A 23,727-nucleotide genomic window follows, 5' to 3' on the forward strand; every position below is an offset into this window, starting at 1 on the left:
ATGAACCTGGATTATCTAAAATCTCCGAAGATAAATGGTCTAGAAGATACACTTGTTATATAAAGGCATATTATATAAAATTCATCCAATTACCATGGACCAGACTAGTAGATACAAAAGTCCTAAGATCCATTGACATTTCTCTTCTAAGAACTTATTATAAATACTAAAAGACAATTTAATTTCAATTAAATATTCAAAATTTAATCCTCACACTTATGATTATGATTGTTAGTGAATTGATTATCTTAATATTTGCAGGTACACCCTTTATCGTTAGACAAAGCTCGAAGGATGCTATCGGAGTTCAACATCAGTTATTTAATCATCGATATTAGTCGAAGAGAAATGTTCGGTCAGATTATTTGACGGTGGGTGTGTGTGTGAAACATCCTCAAGTATTTCTTCTATATTTTCAGTTTAATGGCGAACTTTGAGCACGTGGAAGCCAAGGGATTTCTCTTTTGAGGAACCTTATAGAAAATGTTCGAAGACAAAAAGAACATACCTAGAAGTAAAATGATTGTGTGAGGTATTTAAGCTAAAGAAGAACGGGGAAATCGATGGTCATGTCACAATGACCTACCTCTTCCAACATGGTGTTAAGCTAATGTGATGATTTCCTCACTAGCAAAGCTGAAACATTGCAAAATCTACAATTGTCGACCAACTGTGAATACATGTTTTGTCTTTGAATTTTTTCTAATACTGTGATGCTGCAATCAAATGATGTATGTATCTCATTATGCTGATTTTGAATCATTTGGTTTAATGATTCCTAACCCTTACAAAAATCTCCTAACTATTTCTTAACCACTTCTTCAATGTAGCATGAGCATATTATGTAACACTTTATTTCCTCGCGCATAATTATATAATAAAATCAAAGTATTCACACAATCAAATAGAATGTCATACATTCTCTTTTCAAAACATAAATGCCTAGTAACACTTTATCAAATAAAAACAACAATCAACATCCTCACTTAGGGTGTCATCGCATGATCCCCTTCACTTAGTATATCATCGCAACAGAATTTATCATCAACAAAGCCTGCAATAAATAAATCATTTAATTTCAAAGACTTTATAACATAAACGAAATCATAAATGCAATCTCTTCAAAACCTCAAAACATTAACCATGAAAATATACTTTAACTCTCTACTCAACACAACATAAGATAAATCACAAACGTTTTCCCCAATGTTACATATCAGAGTCTGTAAACTAAACACAAAAATAAAAATAAGGAAAAATTTCATGCATTCCTCCAACTCTAAAAGCAGCTACTTAGTTACCTGCTTATATGTACTCTGAAGAGGAGCACAGACCACCACAACAACAAATGGGTGAGAATTCACAAACAATAATAATAGACATATACTTCAAGATAGAATAATAGCACAATATTCTCCATACAATTTCATTCACAGTATATCTCATCACAATATCACACCCAAACTCATTAATCAATCATAACTAAATAATTATTCAAATAACTTATTATACAATGCAACTATATGCATATGCATGTGGTACCAACTAAACATTTGGTTCTTCATACGAATCGGGTTCCAATCTCTGCGAACCCCATTTGGTTCTTCATACAAACCGGGTTCCAATCTCTGCGAACCCAAGCCCCCTCTCTGAGCTTGGGACAAATCATTAGTCCCATCTCTGAACTAGCAGACTTACCTCTTGACACAACTCTTATGATGCATGACCATATCATCAAATCAATACGTTAAGAACTCTCTCTCATCCTAACATAAATGCATTGACAACTCATGTAATCCCTCTCAGGATTACATCACGCCAAAATCATAAAATGCACATTATCAATCAACAGTGCATCACAAGTGTAACACCCTTCTAAAATACCTCAAATATTTAATTAAAATAACAATAACAAATATATATCAGAGTAATTATGCACCAAGGGTGTCACACAACACTTCACACATTTCACCATAAAATTCAGTCATGCTCATTATTTAATTCAAATAACATTTTTTTTGTGCATAATTCGCAGCGGATAGAAATCAAATCAACCATTCAAAACATATAACAGATTACATGTAAAATTACTCAACAATTAAAAACATCCCGTCCCGATGTTACATCTATCAGAGCACGACCCACTACGGAGACTACACTAGACTCCAAGCACTAGCTTCTACTCAATCACTGCTCGTTACCTGAAAAATAGTTGTAAGGGTGAGTTCCTCAATCGATATAATAAGCATTATAAATCATCATGTAATGCTAAGTAATTTAACACGTTTCATCACCCAAATCAGATTTACACATTCAGTAACGGCACATCAACTCCAATATCATACTCAATAACAACATAAAATGCAACTCAAATGAGACTCGACTCGTCATGCATGTGGTACCAATCGGAGTAAAACTCCCAACTTAAAATCATTGCCATTTTAGTGGGCATCAAGGCATAAGCCTTCAACTTTCAACTTAAAATTTTGCCAATCCAGGCCAACGTGGTGTGAGCAAAGCTCCGACTTAATGCATATGAATGTACATGGCATACCCGACTTAAACTGCCGACAACATAATAAGAATAGCAACACAACAATGTTTTCAACAAAATCAACTTATAATCAACTTATAATCAACTTTGGCTCACCAAGCCTACAACTCAGTATTTTCAACAACTTTAACACAACTTATCAACATATTTGTATCAACACTTCATAACATAAACTCAACAAAGTTACTCATCAAAATTAACGATAATAGGCCAATAACTAATTATGTTCACAACATTAAAATATCAGTTTTTTCCAATTTCCAACAGTGTTAACCGGTTAACGCCCTGGGTTAACCGGTTAACGCAGGACAAAACACATTTTCTGGCAAAACGCAACAGTGTTAACCGGTTAACGCCCTGGGTTAACCGGTTAACGCAGGCAAAACAGCACATTTCCACAAAATATAACAGTGTTAACCGGTTAACGCCCTGGGTTAACCGGTTAACGCAGACAAAACAGCAGTTCCTGCGCTAACACAAGGCAGAATGCAGAGTTCTCCGCATTTTCCGCCGTTGGAGGACTTCCGGACCTCCGATTCAATTTCCGTAAAAAGCTATACGTTCGGGGGAACACGACTCACACAATTACCGATTCAATTACAGTATCAACACAACTCATACAACACAAATTCTCAACATGCAACATCCCAATTAGGGTCCAATCAACGGTTTATCACTACCCATGACATGTTAATCTATAATACCCATTAAACGACGATAAACCCCCCCTTACCTGAGATAATCCGGCAATCTCTAAGCTTCAAGCTTTTCCGTTCTTCAACCTTTGCTCTTTCTCCACTTTCCACTTTTCAGCCGCTTCTCTGTTTCACGTGAAAACTCTTTACCAAAAATGAAAACCCTTTTCTCTTATTCCAACTTATATATTTTCCACTAATTATTATTCCAAATAATAATAATAATAATCCAATAATTCAATTTATTTAATTAAATTAATAAATATATTATTAACTTAATTTAAATAATTCTCTTATTTTATTCGGGGTGTTACAACTCTCCCCCACTAAAAGAGTTTTCGTCCTCGAAAACATACCTCAAGCAAATAACTCTGGATAAGACTTTTTCATCTGACTCTCCAGTTCCCAAGTCACATTGCCACCTGCTGGTCCTCCCCAAGCTACTTTCACTAAGGCAATCTCTTTACCCCGCAACTGCTTCAACTCTCGATCCTCAATCCTCATAGGCGATATTCCAACAGTCAGGTTATCTCTTACCTGTACATCATCTACTTGGATCACATGCGACGGATCATGAATGTACCTCCTCAACTGAGACACATGAAAAACCTCATGCAAATTCGCAAGTGACGGCGGTAAAGCGATACGATAGGCTACCTCTCCTATCCTCTCCAAAATCTGATAAGGACCAATAAATCGAGGTGTCAACTTCTTTGACTTCAAACCTCGACCAACCCCAGTTATCGGAGTAACACGAAGAAACACGTGATCTCCCTCTCGGAACTCAAGTGATTTCCTCCTCTTATCATGATAACTCTTCTGACGACTCTGAGCAATTCTCATCTTCTCCTGAATCATCTTAATCTTTTCTGTAGTCTGTTGAACAATCTCCGGTCCAACCACAGCACTCTCACCGGACTCATACCAACATAACGGTGTCCGACATCTCCTACCATACAAAGCTTCAAACGGTGCCATACCAATACTCGAATGAAAACTATTGTTGTAGGTAAACTCAATCAAAGGTAAATAGCAATCCCAAGCACCTCCCTTTTCCAAAACGCAAGCTCTCAAAAGATCCTCCAATGACTGAATCGTCCTCTCAGTCTGACCATCAGTCTGCGGGTGATATGCAGAGCTCAATCTCAGTTTAGTTCCCAAAGCCCTCTGCAAACCTTCCCAGAACTTCGATGTAAATCTAGGATCTCTGTCCGAAACAATACTCGACGGAATACCATGCAAACTTACAATTTTCTCAATATACAACTCAGCTAATTTCTCTAACGGATAGTCCATTCTAATCGGAATGAAATGAGCCGACTTCGTCAATCTGTCAACAATCACCCAAATAGCTTCAAAATTCTTAATTGTCCTCGGTAAACCAGAAACAAAATCCATACTGATACTATCCCACTTCCACTCTGGAATAACCAACGGTTGCATTAGCCCAGACGGCTTCTGATGCTCAATCTTTGACTTCTGACAAGTCAAACAAGAATAAACAAAACTCGCAATTTCTCTTTTCATTCCCGGCCACCAAAATAACTTTTTCAAATCATGATACATCTTCGTAGCTCCAGGATGAATACTCAGGCCACTACGATGTCCTTCTTCAAGAATACTCTTCTTAAGTTCGATAACATCCGGAATACACACCCGATTACCAAATTTCAAAACATCATTCTCATCAACTCTGAATTCGCCACCTTGACCTTGATTCACTAGAGTCAACTTATCAACCAAAAGCACATCGGATTTCTGACCCTCTCTGATCTCATCCAGAATACCACTTGTTAACTTCAACATTCCCAATTTAACACTATTGTGAGTACTCTCACACACCAAACTCAAGTCTCTAAACTGCTCAATTAAATCCAATTCCTTAACCATTAGCATAGACATATGTAATGATTTCCGACTCAATGCATCAGCCACTACGTTTGCTTTACCCGGATGGTAATTCAAACCAAAGTCATAATCCTTCAGAAACTCTAACCATCTTCTCTGTCTCATATTCAGCTCTTTCTGATCAAACAAATACTTTAAACTTTTATGGTCACTGAAAACCTCAAATCTTGACCCGTACAAGTAATGCCTCAATAACTTTAGAACAAACACCACAGCCGCCAACTCTAAATCGTGCGTCGGGTAGTTCCTCTCATGAACCCTCAGCTGTCTTGAAGCATAAGCTATAACCTGCTTATTCTGCATCAACACACCACCCAAACCCAACAATGAAGCATCACAGTAAACCTCAAATGGTTCCGACGAACTCGGTAATATCAGAATAGGAGCAGTAGTTAACCTTCTATTTAACTCTTGGAAACCTTCTTCACATTTTGAGTCCCAAACAAACGCTTGCCCCTTCCTAGTCAACATCGTCAATGGTAACGCCAACTTAGAAAATCCCTCAATGAACTTCCTATAATAACCAGCCAAACCAAGGAAACTTCGAATCTCAGCAACAGACTTCGGAGCTTCCCACTTAGATACCGCTTCTATCTTAGAAGGATCAACAACAACGCCACCTCTTGAAATCACATGACCAAGAAAACTCACCTCTCCTAACCAAAATTCACACTTGGACAATTTAGCAAATAACTTCTTTTCTCGTAGAACTCTCAAAACCACTCTCAAATGTTCAGCATGCTCTTCTTCAGATTTCGAATACACCAAAATATCATCAATAAACACTACAACAAACTTGTCTAGGTACGGATGGAAAATCCTATTCATGTACTCCATAAATACTCCAGGCGCATTAGTCACACCAAAAGGCATTACAGAATACTCATAATGTCCATACCTTGTTCTGAAAGCAGTCTTCTGAATATCCTCGGTTTTCACACGGATCTGATGATACCCAGATCTCAAATCTATTTTGCTGAACACACTTGCACCAACCAACTGATCCATCAAATCATCAATCCTCGGCAAAGGATACCGATTCTTGATCGTCACTTTATTCAGTTGCCTGTAGTCCACACACAACCTCATAGTACCTTCCTTCTTCTTAACCAATAGCACTGGTGCACCCCACGGTGACACACTCGGACGAATAAATTTCTTATCCAACAGATCTTCCAACTGACTCTTCAATTCAGTTAACTCAACAGCAGACATACGGTACGGAGCCATCGATATCGGCCTAGTACCAGGTACCAAATCAATCGAGAACTCCACTTCGCGCTCTGGCGGTAATTCATTCACCTCTTCCGGAAACACATCAGGAAAATCACACACCACGGCTAGATCGCCAATCACCAGTTTATCTTTAGCCTCCAAAGTCGCTAACAGCATAAACAACTCTGCCCCATCAGCTACTTCCTCATTCACTTGCCTTGCTGATAGAAACAAACTCTTTCCCTCCTCAATCTCAGAAAAGACCACCGTCTTATCAAAACAATTGATAGAAACTCGGTTAAACACCAACCAGTTCATACCCAGAATAACATCAATCTGCACTAGTGGAAGACACACTAGGTCCATCCCAAAGTCTCTACCAAAAATACTCAAAGGACAATTTAAACAAACCGAAGTAGTAGTCACTGAACCCTTCGCAGGAGTATCAATTACCATACTACCAAACATCTCAGATATCTCTAACTTAAGTTTCACAGCACAATCCAAAGATATAAAGGAATGAGTCGCACCTGTGTCAATAATAGCTACAAGAGGAAAGCCATTAATATAACACGTACCTCGGATAAGTCTGTCCTCACTGGAGGTTTGAGTTCCGGTCAATGCAAACACCTTCCCAGTCTGAGATTTCTTTGGCTTCTGACACTGACTTCCAATATGCCCTTCTTCGCCACAATTAAAACAAATCATTTCCTTGTGCTTGCAATCAGCTATTGCATGACCAGTCTTACCACAGCGAAAACATCTCTTTACTTCAGCAGTGCATACATTACTCTTATGACCAGCCTGACCACATTTGAAGCAAACTATACCAGCAGGAGCACCTCCCCTACTAGTCCTCTGAGCCGGAGCAGCTCCTTGTTTCCCTTTTCCCACTGGGGCATCATACGGCTTGCCACGATTTTGATGTTGCTTGCCCCTGCGGTCACTGACAATCTTGTAATGAGCATTATTGTCTTCTTCAAATATCCTGCAGCTATCAACCAATTCAGTAAAAATGCGTATCTTCTGATACCCAACAACCTTCTTAATTTCAGAGCGCAGTCCATTTTCAAACTTGATGCACTTTGAAAATTCAGCACCAGCACCAGTGTAATGAGGATAAAATTTGGACAGCTCCACAAATTTCGCAGCATAATCAGTGACAGACATGTTTCCTTGCTTCAGCTCAAGGAACTCAATTTCCTTCTTACCACGGACATCTTCCGGATAATACTTTCTCATGAATTCCCTGCGGAATACATCCCAAGTAATGACTTCACCTGCCACGGTCAACCTCTCGTGAGTCTCTAGCCACCAGTCATCAGCTTCGACTGCTAGCATGTGAGTACCATACCGAACCTTCTGAGCTGGAGTGCAATCCATAACACGGAAGATTCTCTCAATCTCTTTCAACCATCCCAAGGCTGCATCTGGATCATGCTTCCCTTTAAACACCGGCGGATTCTCTCTCTGAAAAGTCGCCAAGCTACGTGATTCAGCATCACCACCAGCATTTGGCAAGTTCTGCACAGCTTGTGCCATCGCTTGCATTGCGGCAGCCATTGCAGCGTCATTCCTTCCAGCCATTCCAACTTATCAATACAACACAACTTAAAAGTTAGATTAGTAACAATACACAATTGTTAGACAGTAACGACACGACAACTGGCCGGACAGACCGACCTGCTCTGATACCACTAATGTAACACCCTTCTAAAATACCCCAAATATTTAATTAAAATAACAATAACAAATATATATCAGAGTAATTATGCACCAAGGGTGTCACACAACACTTCACACATTTCACCATAAAATTCAGTCATGCTCATTATTTAATTCAAATAACATTTTTTTTTGCATAATTCGCAGCGGATAGAAATCAAATCAACCATTCAAAACATATAACAGATTACATGTAAAATTATTCAACAATTAAAAACATCCCGTCCCGATGTTACATCTATCAGAGCACGACCCACTACGGAGACTACACTAGACTCCAAGCACTAGCTTCTACTCAATCACTGCTCGTTACCTGAAAAATAGTTGTAAGGGTGAGTTCTGATAACACGAAATTATATCACATTTTAAGACTTAATTCAATTAGATTATATTATCATTTACTTTAGTATATCTCATTTTATCAGATATTATGCAGTATTTCCTTGCTATGTATGTCAGGTATCCATTTTGAAGCAAAAGTGAAAAAGGGAAGAAAAGGAGGTGTAAAAAGGAATAAAAAGGAAACAAATAACAAAGACCAAGCCCAGCCCAAAGAAAGTGCACGTTACGCCTGTGACGGGCGTCACAAGGGTTGTGACGAGCGTCACACTAAAAGCACTCCTGTGACGAGCGTCACACATGGTGTGACGAACGTCACACCAGTCCTCTATATTTTTGGCGCAAGGAACTCAACTGACCACGTTGAAAGCTATTTCCACGCACGCTTAACCCTCGGAACGAGACCACGCACACGGAAACCCTTGAAAAGCAGTTACACCAGCAGCTGTATAAATAGGAGTTAATTGGGAAATTTCAAATGTCGGTTTTTCCACGCTCATATTGTCGAAGCTCTGCCAAATTTTCTTGTCACACCTTTTGCTTATTTTCTTCTTTTCCAGCACTTAACATTGTTTATTTTATTTATTTCTTTTGCAAGCTTTACATTTTTTTATTTTTCCTTGCAAAATTTACCTTTCCCGTTTCAGCTTCTAGATATTTTTCGCATAATAGTTTCTACACCGGAAACTATTGTGCAACTTTATACTGGATTTAACCTTACGTTATATTCCAGTTTTAATTCCTTGATTTAATTTACTGTTTAATTGAAGAATCCAAGAACAAATCCTACCGGCTTGTGGTGGAGTGTTCAAGACTATTGTATTACGCATTCAGGTTCTTTAATCATTATTTAATATTTTGTTTTATTATTTATCTATATTATCTGCCTGGAATGAGTCTGTTTATGCATGATATAAATTCTTATTTGTTTAGCATGTCTGGCTAATTTGCCTAGGTATCGGTATGTAAAGTAAGCAGAATAAGGGATCAAGACTGAATCGGTCTATCTAAACTTAAAATCAAAATCAATCTTTTTACGGTCTCAACTTACAGGTTTAATAACAAGATTTTTTACAAAAGTAAAAGACATAAAGAAGTTAAAATCAATAGAGCGAGAGTTTGAGATTTTAACTGGACAGTGTAAGTTAGGCATTAATTCTAGATCAGGGCGAGAGCAAGTTTTAGAGTTAATTAAATTCTGACCTTTTCCAAAAAGTATTTTTAAAGATTGAATGTGAGGACGAGAGTTAAGCATTTGGATTTAATTATATAACCTAAGTCAACAGAGCGAGAGTTTGAGATAAGGGTGTTTAAAACGGTCAGTATTTTCTTAAAAAGAGTTTCTGCAACTTTATTGCTTTCAAAATATGGTTTTTGACTTAATTATAAGTGACAGCAACATTAATATAAAATCATGGTTTATTCAACAGAGCGAGAGTTTGAGATAGAACCTTTAACCAATAAAGTTAACCGAAACGATTCATTTTAAAACCAAGAAGCCGACAAAGACTTGATTCCCTAGTTTTGACGAACTACATACCGATATCCGTTTTATTAATATTTAATCTAGATATTAGTTTAGCCCTTAGTTTTTCCCCAAACAATCAAACATTTTCACCTTAGATTTACGTAGTAACCTTAGATAACGGTATATCGATTCATAAGTCCCTGTGGGATCGATATCTTTTAAAACTACGCGATAGAACTGTGCACTTGCAGTTTGTATCCCATTCTCGACTCACACAGTCGAGCGATCAAGTTTTTGGCGCCGTTGCCGGGGACTTTTATTCAATCGATATCGTAACTCTTCCGTTACGCTGTAGAGACTAAGGTTTCTTTTCCTTCTATTTTCTTTCTTTCGTTGATTTGTATGCCACGCACTCGCTCTCAAGGCGAACCGCTCTATTTACGAATCAACGATATCGAACTATATCTCCGAGTCTTACGACGAATTCGGGAATATCGTGCTGAAAACAATCTCCCTCCTATAGACCTTCCTGATCTTAAAGATTTTCCTTCTTTAACCGAGATGGCAGAACCAGCTCGTGCTCTTAGAGATTACGCCGCTCCATCGCAAGATGAACCGCATTCAAGTATTGCTCCGCCCGCAATCGAAGCAAACAACTTTGAACTTAAACCTTCGTTGTTGCAGGCTGTGCAACAGAACCAATTCTCTGGAAATCTTACCGAAGATCCAAACCTTCATTTATCCGTATTTGTCCAATACGCTGATACTGTTAAAGCTAATGGTGTCACTTCAGAGGCAATTCGACTTCGTCTTTTTCCTTTCTCATTAAGAGATAGCGCTAGAAGATGGCTTCAATCTCTTCCTTCCAACTCAGTCACCACATGGAACGAGTTGAAGAAAGTTTTTCTTGCCCGATATTTTCCACCAAGCAAAACAGCTATGTTAAGAGCCCAGATAAACGGATTTAAACAGAAAGACAACGAGTCTCTTTTCGAAGCATGGGAAAGATACAAAGACATGATGAGACTTTGCCCACACCATGGTTTGGAAGACTGGTTAGTAATTCACACATTTTATAATGGTCTCTTATACAATACAAGGTTAACAATAGACGCCGCTGCAGGTGGTGCACTAATGAACAAACCTTACGCTGATGCTTACCAGCTTATCGAGAGCATGGCCCAAAACCACTATCAGTGGGGAACCGAACGAACAACGGTGGAAAAACCTCAACCGAAAACTGGCATGTACGAGATAAGTAACCTTGATCACGTCAATGCAAAAGTGGATGCTTTGGTCCAGAAAATTGAAAGTTTAAACGTATCACCTCCAGCCGCCGTGGTTGCTGTAACTCAGAATTGCGAGGTCTGTGGAATCCAAGGCCACACTCCTGCAGAATGTCAACTCTTGACTGGAATCCAAACAGAGCAAGTAAACTATGCTCAAGGAAGCCCCTATTCGAATACCTATAACCCAAATTGGAAGAACCATCCAAACTTCTCATATAAGAGTAATAATGCTTTATACGCACCTGGACAGTCTCCAAATCAAGCCCCATCTATACCTCCGGGATATCAGAAACCGAATCCTAACAATAATACCCCTAGAAAGTCCAACTTGGAAATCATGATGGAAAACTTTATAGCTTCCCAACAACAAACCAATAAAGATTTCTTAAACCAGAACATACACACTGGCGAACAACTTAAACAACTAGCAAGCAAAGTAGATGCCCTGGCTACCCATAACAAAATGCTGGAAACGCAAATATCTCAAGTAGCTCAACAACAAGCACCTACTGCTGCACCAACTGGTACATTCCCTGGACAACCCCCAACCCAATCCGAGAAGCCAAGCTCATGCAATTATATTAAGAAGTGGAACGGAAGTGGAAGGACCGTCTGACCCAAGGATAGAAAACCAAAACCCTAAGAAATCTACTGAGGAAAGTGAACCTAAGGAAAAGGAAGAGAGTAATAAGGAAACCCTAGAAAAGAAGGAACCTTATGTACCTCCACCACCTTACAAACCACCTATACCTTACCCTCAAAGGCTTGTTAAAACCAAAGATGTAGGCCAATTTAGAAAATTTGTTGATCTCCTTAAACAATTAAACGTTACAATTCCGTTTACCGAAGCTATTACGCAGATGCCTTCATATGCTAAATTCTTAAAAGAAATTCTTTCTAATAAAAGGAAACTTGAGGATAGCGAAACCGTTACACTCCCTGCCGAATGTAGCGCTATAATCCAAAACATGCCCCCTAAACTCAAGGATCCGGGTAGTTTCTCTATACCCTGTCACATAGGAAAATTTGTCATCGACAAAGCCTTATGCGATTTAGGAGCCGGAATTAGCGTTATGCCTTTATCCATATGTAAGAAACTGGAAATGGGAGAATTAAGACCGACCAAAATGTCTGTGCAATTAGCAGATCGTTCCATCAAATATCCTGTAGGAATCCTTGAAAACGTTCCCGTACGCATAGGTCAGTTTTACATTCCCACTGACTTCACAATTATGGACATTAGAGAAGATGATACGACACCTATTATACTAGGAAGACCATTCTTAGCAACTGCCGGTGCAATCATAGACGTAAAACGAGGACGACTCACCTTCGAAGTAGGTGAAGAGAAAATTGAATTCATTCTTTCCCAATTCTTGAAAGCACCTGCAATAGAAGATACATGTTACTTCATGGATATCATCGATGAATGCATAAAAGAAGCAGAGTCAGGAGAAGACAAAGCATCAGACTATCTTTTAGAGGACAAATCTAAACAATGCCTAGCAATAACACCGGATCCTACGCAGTGTCTTAACAAACCAACCCCTGATTTGAAAACACTTCCCAAAAATCTGAGATATGAATTCCTAGACTTAGAACTTGAACGACCTGTGATAGTTAATGCAGATCTAGGAAGACTCGAAACAGAAAAACTCCTACATATCTTAAGAAAATATCCAACCGCACTAGGATACCACATCACCGATCTTAAAGGAATAAGCCCTTCTATTTGTATGCACCGCATCATGTTAGAAGAAGACTGTAAAACCTCTAGGGAACACCAGAGAAGACTAAATCCGATCCTAAGTGAGGTAGTAAAGAAAGAAATAACCAAGTTATTAGAAGCAGGTATTATATATCCTATATCTGATAGCAAATGGGTTAGTCCTGTACACGTTGTACCAAAGAAAGGAGGCATAACCGTTATTGAAAACGAAAAAGGAGAAACTATAACTAAACGAATCGAATCGGGATGGAGAATGTGCATTGATTATAGGAAACTAAACAAAGCAACCCGAAAAGATCATTTCCCTTTACCATTCATTGACCAAATGTTAGAACGATTAGCTAAACATTCACATTTCTGTTATTTAGACGGTTATTCAGGCTTCTTTCAAATACCAATTCACCCTGATGACCAAGAAAAGACAACATTCACATGCCCTTTTGGTACCTTCGCGTATAGACGAATGCCGTTTGGTCTGTGTAATGCCCCTGCAACTTTTCAAAGATGCATGATGGCAATATTCGCCGACTTTCTCGAAAACATCATGGAAGTATTTATGGATGACTTTTCTGTATACGGACAAAGTTTCGAAGAATGCCTTGAAAACCTGGAAAGAGTTCTGGAGCGATGTGTAAAAGTAAACTTAGTACTTAATTGGGAAAAGTGCCACTTTATGGTACAAGAAGGAATTGTTTTAGGACACATCATCTCGAACAGAGGAATCGAAGTAGACAAAGCCAAAATAGAGGTAATCGAAAATCTTCAACCCCCAAGAACTGTGAGAGAAGTACGAAGTTTTTTAGGACACGCCGGTTTTTACCGACGATTCATCAAAGACTTCTCTAAGATAACTAAACCCTTAACCGGACTGTTGATGAAAGATGCTGAATTCATATTCGACGATAACTGTTTAAAAGCATTTCAAACTCTTAAACAAGCATTGATCTCCGCACCCATTATGCAGACACCAGACTGGAATGAACCATTCGAAATAATGTGCGATGCCAGTGACTATGCTGTAGGTGCTGTTTTAGGACAAAGAAAGGATAAAAAGCTTCACGTTATATACTACGCTAGCAGAACCCTGGATGAAGCGCAAATGAATTATGCCACAACCGAGAAAGAACTCCTAGCAGTGGTATTTGCGCTAGATAAATTTCGTTCTTACCTGGTAGGAGCCAAAATAATAGTTTACACCGATCACGCTGCTATCAGGTACCTTTTAACAAAAAAAGATGCTAAACCTAGACTCCTAAGATGGATCTTGTTACTACAAGAATTCGACTTAGAAATCAAGGACAAGAAAGGAACTGAAAACGTAGTAGCAGACCACCTCTCTAGACTTGAGAACCTTGAACCGGAAAGAACATCCATTAATGATGATTTCTCGTATGATAAACTCATAGCTACTTTGGAAGAGAACAACTCCGACATGCAAGTAGAAACCACCTTAGCTATATCTGTCACACCATGGTACGCTGATCTAGTCAATTATTTAGCTGCCGGAATAGTTCCACCTACTTTATCTTACCAGCAGAAGAAACGATTCTTCCACGACATAAAACACTATTACTGGGATGACCCCTTACTTTTCAAAAGAGGCCCCGATGGTATTTTCCGTCGATGTATACCCGAAGAAGAGGTAGAAAATATAATCCAACACTGTCACTCTGCGCCTGATGGTGGATCACACTTTATATCCAAGGTACTCGAAAAACTACTACTTAAATATGGAGTGAGACATAGGATAGCAACGCCTTACCACCCTCAAACCAGTGGACAAGTGGAAGTATCTAACAGAGAAATCAAGCAAATACTAGAAAAAACGGTCGCCACTTCAAGGAAAGATTGGTCATTGAAATTACCAGAAGCTTTGTGGGCATACCGAACTGCTTATAAAACTCCCATAGGGACGACCCCATTTAAGCTCATTTATGGAAAATCCTGTCACCTCCCGGTAGAATTAGAACATAAAGCCTATTGGGCTATTAGAAATTTAAATTTGAATTATAAAGCCGCCGGTGAAAAGAGAATCCTTGACATAAACGAATTAGAGGAACTCAGAAGAGACGCCTATGAAAATGCCAAAATCTATAAAGAAAGAACAAAACAATGGCATGACAAGCGTATATCAAGGAAAATCTTCAAGCAAGGCGACGCAGTACTTTTATTTAACTCTAGACTAAAGTTATTCCCGGGAAAACTACGATCCAGATGGTCAGGACCTTTTCATATCACTAAAATCTTTCCCAGTGGAGCGGTAGAAATAAAAGGACAATCTACAGAACCGTTCACCGTAAACGGGCAACGTCTGAAACATTATCACTATGCGGAAACCAACGAGGATTCGCAAATTCTACACTTAGACGAAACGCCCCCAGGACTCATAGACTATATTTAACAGTTTATTTGTCGAGCTTGCGACATTTAAACAAAGCGCTTAGTGGGAGACAACCCACAAATTAATTTGTTATTTTATTATTCTATTATTATTATCATTTCCCTATTTTTCTCTTAATTATTCTTTTAATTTCTATTTAGTATTCATTATTGATTTATTAAAAAAAAAAAAATATATATATATATATAATAATAATAATTCTTTTCTTCTTTCGGCATTTGGCCAAATCCTGACTTAAACTCATGTTTCTTTTCTCTAGCTAACACTAACCAGATGGGACATTCTGATCGTATGGGTATCAAGTTCAGAGGAATGACTCAGAAACAAAAGTTTGAAGAACTAGCCGCTAGAGAGATGCTACCTAGTTTATATGCTGATGATTGGGCTATGACTGCCCTTGGACTGAGACAGAGTATCCTGTTTTTGCTGAATCAGATAGGATGGGAGACCTCCCCTATCCTGAGACATTTCACCACCTACCGGAGACTCACACTAGAATTCCTTAGTTCATTAATCTATCTACCCAGCCACGGAAAAGGAATTAGCAGAGGTTTTATCCAGTTCAGAATGTTCAATATGGAGTACCAATTTAATATTAGAGACTTCACCAACCTTTTGGGTTTTCCTACCTCCTTTGATACATTCACTGTAAGCCAGGAAGAACTTTTTGAATATAGAGAGCTTGAACACTTTTGGGGTAAGCTGACTGGAAATGATGAGCCCGAAGAACATGAGTTTCTCTCTGGAAACATACATAACCCGGCTTTCCGCTATTTCCATAAGATCCTGACCCACACTTTATTTGGGAAGAAGCCAAATAGTACTTCAGTTTCACGTGATGAACTCTTCATCATATTTTGTGCTTCCCAGAACCGTCCAGTAAACGGTGCTACTTTTATGTTAGCTAATTTGGACCACCTTATCCAGGATGAGCGAGCACCCATTAGAATAGGCGGTTTGATCACTATGATAGGTAATGCTATTGGATTACGTCAGCCTATGCTTGACCTTAGCCCTTTTTGTGGCATTACTACTATGAGTATACCCTTCCTCTTCAACACTATGTTTATAGCAAACATAGGGTCTGATGAGTTTGAGCTTATTATTGATAACCAGGTTCTCTGCCTATTCACCATGCCCGATCCTAGAACTAGTGTTCATAACCAAAGGAACTGGCTCTATAACCTGAATGAAACCCCAACTCCTGCTGGATCCACTGAATCCATCCAGGACTATGAGATTTGTGATGACTATGAGCACTATGTTGACCATATCTCTCAGGCTGAATCTGACCCTCAGACACCTTCCGGCTACTATGATATTGATCCTCCTCCTCAGCCTGTCCTGACCGAAGAATCAGCCATGCCTGATCTCCGACATCATATGCCAGGAACAGATATTAAAACCGTCATTGAAGCTTTGATGTCAGAACAAGACGCCCTCAGGGAAGATTTCCACAACTTGAGACATGAAATCCTAGAATACATGAGCAGCACGGCAAGTCAGTTACGTATGTTACGGCATCGTGTTAACTCTTTTGCTCCTCCGGCCAGAGATCCGAAGATAGATGGAATTTAGTTATTTCTTTCTAAGTTATTTAGTTTTAGGCTAGATTTTTCATTAATGTTATTTGAATTCATGCTCGCATTTATTTTCCTTTCATTTCATTGTTTTCCCTTCCTGTATTACATTATGTTAATTTTATTAAAGCTTTTATTTATTTAATTTATGCAATGGCTATGTTCTCTACTGTTCTACTGTTACTCAGAATGAATTACTATTATGAGAAATAGAATAGCATGCAACACAAATTAATTAGCTAAATTAAATAGAACAATCTAAAAACCAAATAAAACAAAATAATCAAAATAAATTCACCTCCAGATTAATTATGTGAAGCGCTGCTGAATGCCCTGCCAAAAAGAAATGTGTGACGAGCGTCACACACTCCATGACGAACGGCACGCATAACTCCTGTTACGACCGTCACACCCTTGTGACGAGCGTAACGCCCTTCAGACATGTGAACGTTAGGGAGCCGTTGGAGACGAACGTTACACCTTTAATTTTTTACCTTCCCCACTCACTTTTCATTTAACCACACTTAATTACTCTTCAACCACTTTTTCTTTCTATCTTCCAACCCTTCTCCTATAAATACCTACCAAAACTTCCTTCATTCACCACAAAACAATTCTCTCCTATCAAATACACTTCTTTTTCTTTCCAAATCACCCCTTCAAAAATTCATCACAATGGCGGGAAATCAAAATTTCGGAAATATCATCTTCCGATCCGGAGATGACAACTACCAGCAAGAGCGATTCGAACGTTTCCAACAGCGAGGCGTCGCTTCCACCAGGTACCCCGATTTAACTTGTTTACAACAATTAGGATTACTCCAAGGTATCGAATGGATGCTCCGCCTAGCCGACTTAACCTTCCTTTGCACTCATAATCAACCCACCTACCCATCCCTAACCTTAGAATTCTTAAGTTCATACGACTACACCACTCCCGCCGGTGAAGACGAATTTTTAACCGGTACCGCAACCTTCCGTATGTTCAACACCGAGTACTCCTTAACCCAAAACCAATTGAGTACCATGTTACAATTTCCCATAGAAGGTCAGGTACACCCCAGAATCCCTCCAAACTCAAACTGGAACACAGTTGGCGTTTTTGGCCTTTTTAAGAAAATTACCGGTATAGATACCTACAACTGGGAAGAACTCCTTCTCTCCCATATACATAACCCCACTATCCGGCACTTCATCCGCATCTTGCAAAACACAATTTTTGGAAGACCAAATAACAGCAAGGTCAACTCAAAGGAGCTATTTTTCCTCCAATGCGTCTTCGAACCGGATACTCAGGTAAACGCCGCCTCTTTTCTCTTTCATCATATCCGCACCTTATGTGCTAGAGGCCGGCAACCCTTTATAATTGGTGGATTAATAACATCCATAGCACTTGGCCTGAACCTAGGGGATAAACTCCAAACTTTAGAATCCCTACCTCCCCTGTCTATGGATATCAGCTATTGCCGCTCCAGCCGCCTGATTAAAAACAGAGTAGGCGGAGGATATTATCTTATGGTGAACAACCAGGCTGTCCCAAGCGTTGTTCTACCAAATATCGCCCTAACTGATGTCACAAACCCCGACCGCCACCTCTATGATTTAAACGCTCCTGAAACCACCGAGCCTTTACAAACAAACCCACAAACAGATGAGTTTGAAGAAATGGAACAAGGTGATCATCCTCCTACACAACATTCAGCCCCGCTCAACCCTTCCGGTAATGCAACTGGCCCATCCTCCCAACGTCGTCGACGAAGAAGACCTGCAACCAACGACGACATTATGGATGCTATCGATGGTATGCAGGCACAGAATGCAGAGATGATGCAGATGATGCGTCAAATGCAACAGCAACAGGATGCCCGGAATGCCATAACCGACCAGCGGTTTACTGAATTGTTCAGCAGGTTCGACAACTTAGACATACGTCAGAGATCACCAGGTCCTAGAACCAGAGGCGGAAGGCAGCCTTAGTTGTTATTTTCTTTGCATTTCCATTTTGTATTTCTTTCCCTTAAAACATTGAGGACAATGTTTAGTTCAAGTATGGGGGGGAAACAATATTCTTCCTATTTCCATTCTTCAAGTATGTTATTTTCCCTTTCATTGTTATTTCCCTTTCTTATTATGAAAAAAAAAATAAAATTATTATAATATATATTTATTTTAAGTCAAGTCCCTAGTGTGAAAAATTCTATTATCTATTCCCCTCAATTTTCTTGAGCCATAACAAAAAAAAAATTTTTTTTAACACACCCAATAAGTATAAAGGTTGCTTACTTTATAAAACTTGAGTGAAATCAAAACAAAATCATTACCATAACAACGCTCTGAGAACCTCAATATGTTAGATCAGGATAAGTACCTATTATACCGATTCCTTGAACTTTTAGTTCTATGGCAACCCCAAGTAGTTTATACAGAAGTCAGCACCGTCTTAATAGCAAACTACGTGGAGAGCCGATGAATATAAGTGAATGATCCCCAAAGTAACATAAAATATATGAATATATCAAGAAATGCACTAAGTAAATTAGGTGATCCTTACCAGATCATTTAATCTAAAGGTTGCAGATCATGCAAAAGCACAATACGAAAGATCCATTATGAGTTGGTTCAGTAGGAATCTGGTACTGAACTTGGTAGGGCGGACTACGGTTCGATCCCCCGCAATTTGCAATGGACTGAATAATGAAGTTATCCGACTTATGTACCAGAACTTCTAGCTAAAAGCGGATCATAATCACTAACCGGTTACTCCACTATGTGCGCGAAAAGATAAAGGGCTTAATGTGATTTCGCTAGAATGAAAACGGGTAAAATAAGACCAAAGGAACCAGGATAGCTATCATAGGGTACTTGAACTGATTTACATAAGGTAGGGTTATCTAAGTTGTAACGGTAGTTGTTGATGTCAAGATTAAACTCAAAGTCCTCCTAAACAAAAAACCCATTTGCAACCTAGTACGAATTGATGTGTGCTTTGAAATTTCATCTGGCTAAAACTTTTAACAAGTTCTATACTGAATTTTGCTTGAGGACAAGCAAAGATTTAAGTATGGGGGAGTTTGATAACACGAAATTATATCACATTTTAAGACTTAATTCAATTAGATTATATTATCATTTACTTTAGTATATCTCATTTTATCAGATATTATGCAGTATTTCCTTGCTATGTATGTCAGGTATCCATTTTGAAGCAAAAGTGAAAAAGGGAAGAAAAGGAGGTGTAAAAAGGAATAAAAAGGAAACAAATAACAAAGACCAAGCCCAGCCCAAAGAAAGTGCACGTTACGCCTGTGACGGGCGTCACAAGGGTTGTGACGAGCGTCACACTAAAAGCACTCCTGTGACGAGCGTCACACATGGTGTGACGAACGTCACACCAGTCCTCTATATTTTTGGCGCAAGGAACTCAACTGACCACGTTGAAAGCTATTTCCACGCACGCTTAACCCTCGGAACGAGACCACGCACACGGAAACCCTTGAAAAGCAGTTACACCAGCAGCTGTATAAATAGGAGTTAATTGGGAAATTTCAAATGTCGGTTTTTCCACGCTCATATTGCCGAAGCTCTGCCAAATTTTCTTGTCACACCTTTTGCTTATTTTCTTCTTTTCCAGCACTTAACATTGTTTATTTTATTTATTTCTTTTGCAAGCTTTACATTTTTTTATTTTTCCTTGCAAAATTTACCTTTCCCGTTTCAGCTTCTAGATATTTTTCGCATAATAGTTTCTACACCGGAAACTATTGTGCAACTTTATACTGGATTTAACCTTACGTTATATTCCAGTTTTAATTCCTTGATTTAATTTACTGTTTAATTGAAGAATCCAAGAACAAATCCTACCGGCTTGTGGTGGAGTGTTCAAGACTATTGTATTACGCATTCAGGTTCTTTAATCATTATTTAATATTTTGTTTTATTATTTATCTATATTATCTGCCTGGAATGAGTCTGTTTATGCATGATATAAATTCTTATTTGTTTAGCATGTCTGGCTAATTTGCCTAGGTATCGGTATGTAAAGTAAGCAGAATAAGGGATCAAGACTGAATCGGTCTATCTAAACTTAAAATCAAAATCAATCTTTTTACGGTCTCAACTTACAGGTTTAATAACAAGATTTTTTACAAAAGTAAAAGACATAAAGAAGTTAAAATCAATAGAGCGAGAGTTTGAGATTTTAACTGGACAGTGTAAGTTAGGCATTAATTCTAGATCAGGGCGAGAGCAAGTTTTAGAGTTAATTAAATTCTGACCTTTTCCAAAAAGTATTTTTAAAGATTGAATGTGAGGACGAGAGTTAAGCATTTGGATTTAATTATATAACCTAAGTCAACAGAGCGAGAGTTTGAGATAAGGGTGTTTAAAACGGTCAGTATTTTCTTAAAAAGAGTTTCTGCAACTTTATTGCTTTCAAAATATGGTTTTTGACTTAATTATAAGTGACAGCAACATTAATATAAAATCATGGTTTATTCAACAGAGCGAGAGTTTGAGATAGAACCTTTAACCAATAAAGTTAACCGAAACGATTCATTTTAAAACCAAGAAGCCGACAAAGACTTGATTCCCTAGTTTTGACGAACTACATACCGATATCCGTTTTATTAATATTTAATCTAGATATTAGTTTAGCCCTTAGTTTTTCCCCAAACAATCAAACATTTTCACCTTAGATTTACGTAGTAACCTTAGATAACGGTATATCGATTCATAAGTCCCTGTGGGATCGATATCTTTTAAAACTACGCGATAGAACTATGCACTTGCAGTTTGTATCCCATTCTCGACTCACACAGTCGAGCGATCAAGTTCCTCAATCGATATAATAAGCATTATAAATCATCATGTAATGCTAAGTAATTTAACACGTTTCATCACCCAAATCAGATTTACACATTCAGTAACGGCACATCAACTCCAATATCATACTCAATAACAACATAAAATGCAACTCAAATGAGACTCGACTCGTCATGCATGTGGTACCAATCGGAGTAAAACTCCCAACTTAAAATCATTGCCATTTTAGTGGGCATCAATGCATAAGCCTTCAACTTTCAACTTAAAATTTTGCCAATCCAGGCCAACGTGGTGTGAGCAAAGCTCCGACTTAATGCATATGAATGTACATGGCATACCCGACTTAAACTGCCGACAACATAATAAGAATAGCAACACAACAATGTTTTCAACAAAATCAACTTATAATCAACTTATAATCAACTTTGGCTCACCAAGCCTACAACTCAGTATTTTCAACAACTTTAACACAACTTATCAACATATTTGTATCAACACTTCATAACATAAACTCAACAAAGTTACTCATCAAAATTAACGATAATAGGCCAATATCCAATTATGTTCACAACATTAAAATATCAGTTTTTTCCAATTTCCAACAGTGTTAACCGGTTAACGCCCTGGGTTAACCGGTTAACGCAGGACAAAACACATTTTCTGGCAAAACGCAACAGTGTTAACCGGTTAACGCCCTGGGTTAACCGGTTAACGCAGGCAAAACAGCACATTTCCACAAAATATAACAGTGTTAACCGGTTAACGCCCTGGGTTAACCGGTTAACGCAGACAAAACAGCAGTTCCTGCGCTAACACAAGGCAGAATGCAGAGTTCTCCGCATTTTCCGCCGTTGGAGGACTTCCGGACCTCCGATTCAATTTCCGTAAAAAGCTATACGTTCGGGGGAACACGACTCACACAATTACCGATTCAATTACAGTATCAACACAACTCATCCAACACAAATTCTCAACATGCAACATCCCAATTAGGGTCCAATCAACGGTTTATCACTACCCATGACATGTTAATCTATAATACCCATTAAACGACGATAAACCCCCCCTTACCTGAGATAATCCGGCAATCTCTAAGCTTCAAGCTTTTCCGTTCTTCAACCTTTGCTCTTTCTCCACTTTCCACTTTTCAGCCGCTTCTCTGTTTCACGTGAAAACTCTTTACCAAAAATGAAAACCCTTTTCTCTTATTCCAACTTATATATTTTCCACTAATTATTATTCCAAATAATAATAATAATAATCCAATAATTCAATTTATTTAATTAAATTAATAAATATATTATTAACTTAATTTAAATAATTCTCTTATTTTATTCGGGGTGTTACAACAAGCATGCTACTAATTCATCTCAACATAATTATATTTCAAACATTCAACAATACAACAAGCATAACTCAAAATAATCCATATTCACGATATTCCCATATTTCATACTTCTTCTCAACGCTTAACATCTCGTCATAGCAACGTATAATCCAGTGCAACTCAAATATTCAATCAATCTTCTCAATTAGATTATTATCCGTACACGTAACAACATAATAGTCATAAATATCATCTCAAAACATAATGACATCATCACATTCTTAATTCACACGATAACACCATTACAAAAAACATCATCAAGTAGTTTCATGAAGTAGTTGTATGTATTAGCTTCTCAACACTTTGAACGACGTCTCGTTTGGACTTACGGAATGAAAGTTATGACAAAAATTGTCGGACAATGCAACAAACATCCTGCCAATTTGGAGTCGATACATAGAATTTATGTAGAGGCTCCCAACCCTTGTGTGTAGCGGCTCCCAACTCTTATGTATCGCTACATGCTATGCAGTTTGTTTAGGAAAACATAGCAGCTTTTTTAAAAAAACTGCTATGTTTTCCTAAAAACCAGTTTTTAACGTATTTTGAAAGTCTTTTACTATTATAAAACCATTCAAACACTTCCTAACACAAAAATAACTTATTTTAAACATCT

General features: G+C 38.3%; 1 protein-coding gene and 1 pseudogene across 1 annotated transcript; one reads left to right on the forward strand and one right to left on the reverse strand.

Moving 5' to 3' along the window:
- Positions 1-12,596, forward strand: LOC127137783 (uncharacterized; the record flags this gene model as incomplete). Its single annotated transcript, XM_051064204.1, has 4 exons — positions 1-54; positions 262-350; positions 11,816-12,065; positions 12,111-12,596. Coding segments are annotated over exons 1-4 (879 nt in total), but the record flags the coding sequence as incomplete, so codon positions are not given.
- On the reverse strand, positions 10,851-10,950 carry LOC127077259 (uncharacterized; annotated as a pseudogene).
- Positions 12,597-23,727: the final 11,131 nt, after the last annotated feature.

The sequence above is a fragment of the Lathyrus oleraceus genome, chromosome 4 (genome assembly GCF_024323335.1).
Source record: "Lathyrus oleraceus cultivar Zhongwan6 chromosome 4, CAAS_Psat_ZW6_1.0, whole genome shotgun sequence".
NCBI classification, from domain to species: domain Eukaryota; kingdom Viridiplantae; phylum Streptophyta; class Magnoliopsida; order Fabales; family Fabaceae; genus Lathyrus; species Lathyrus oleraceus.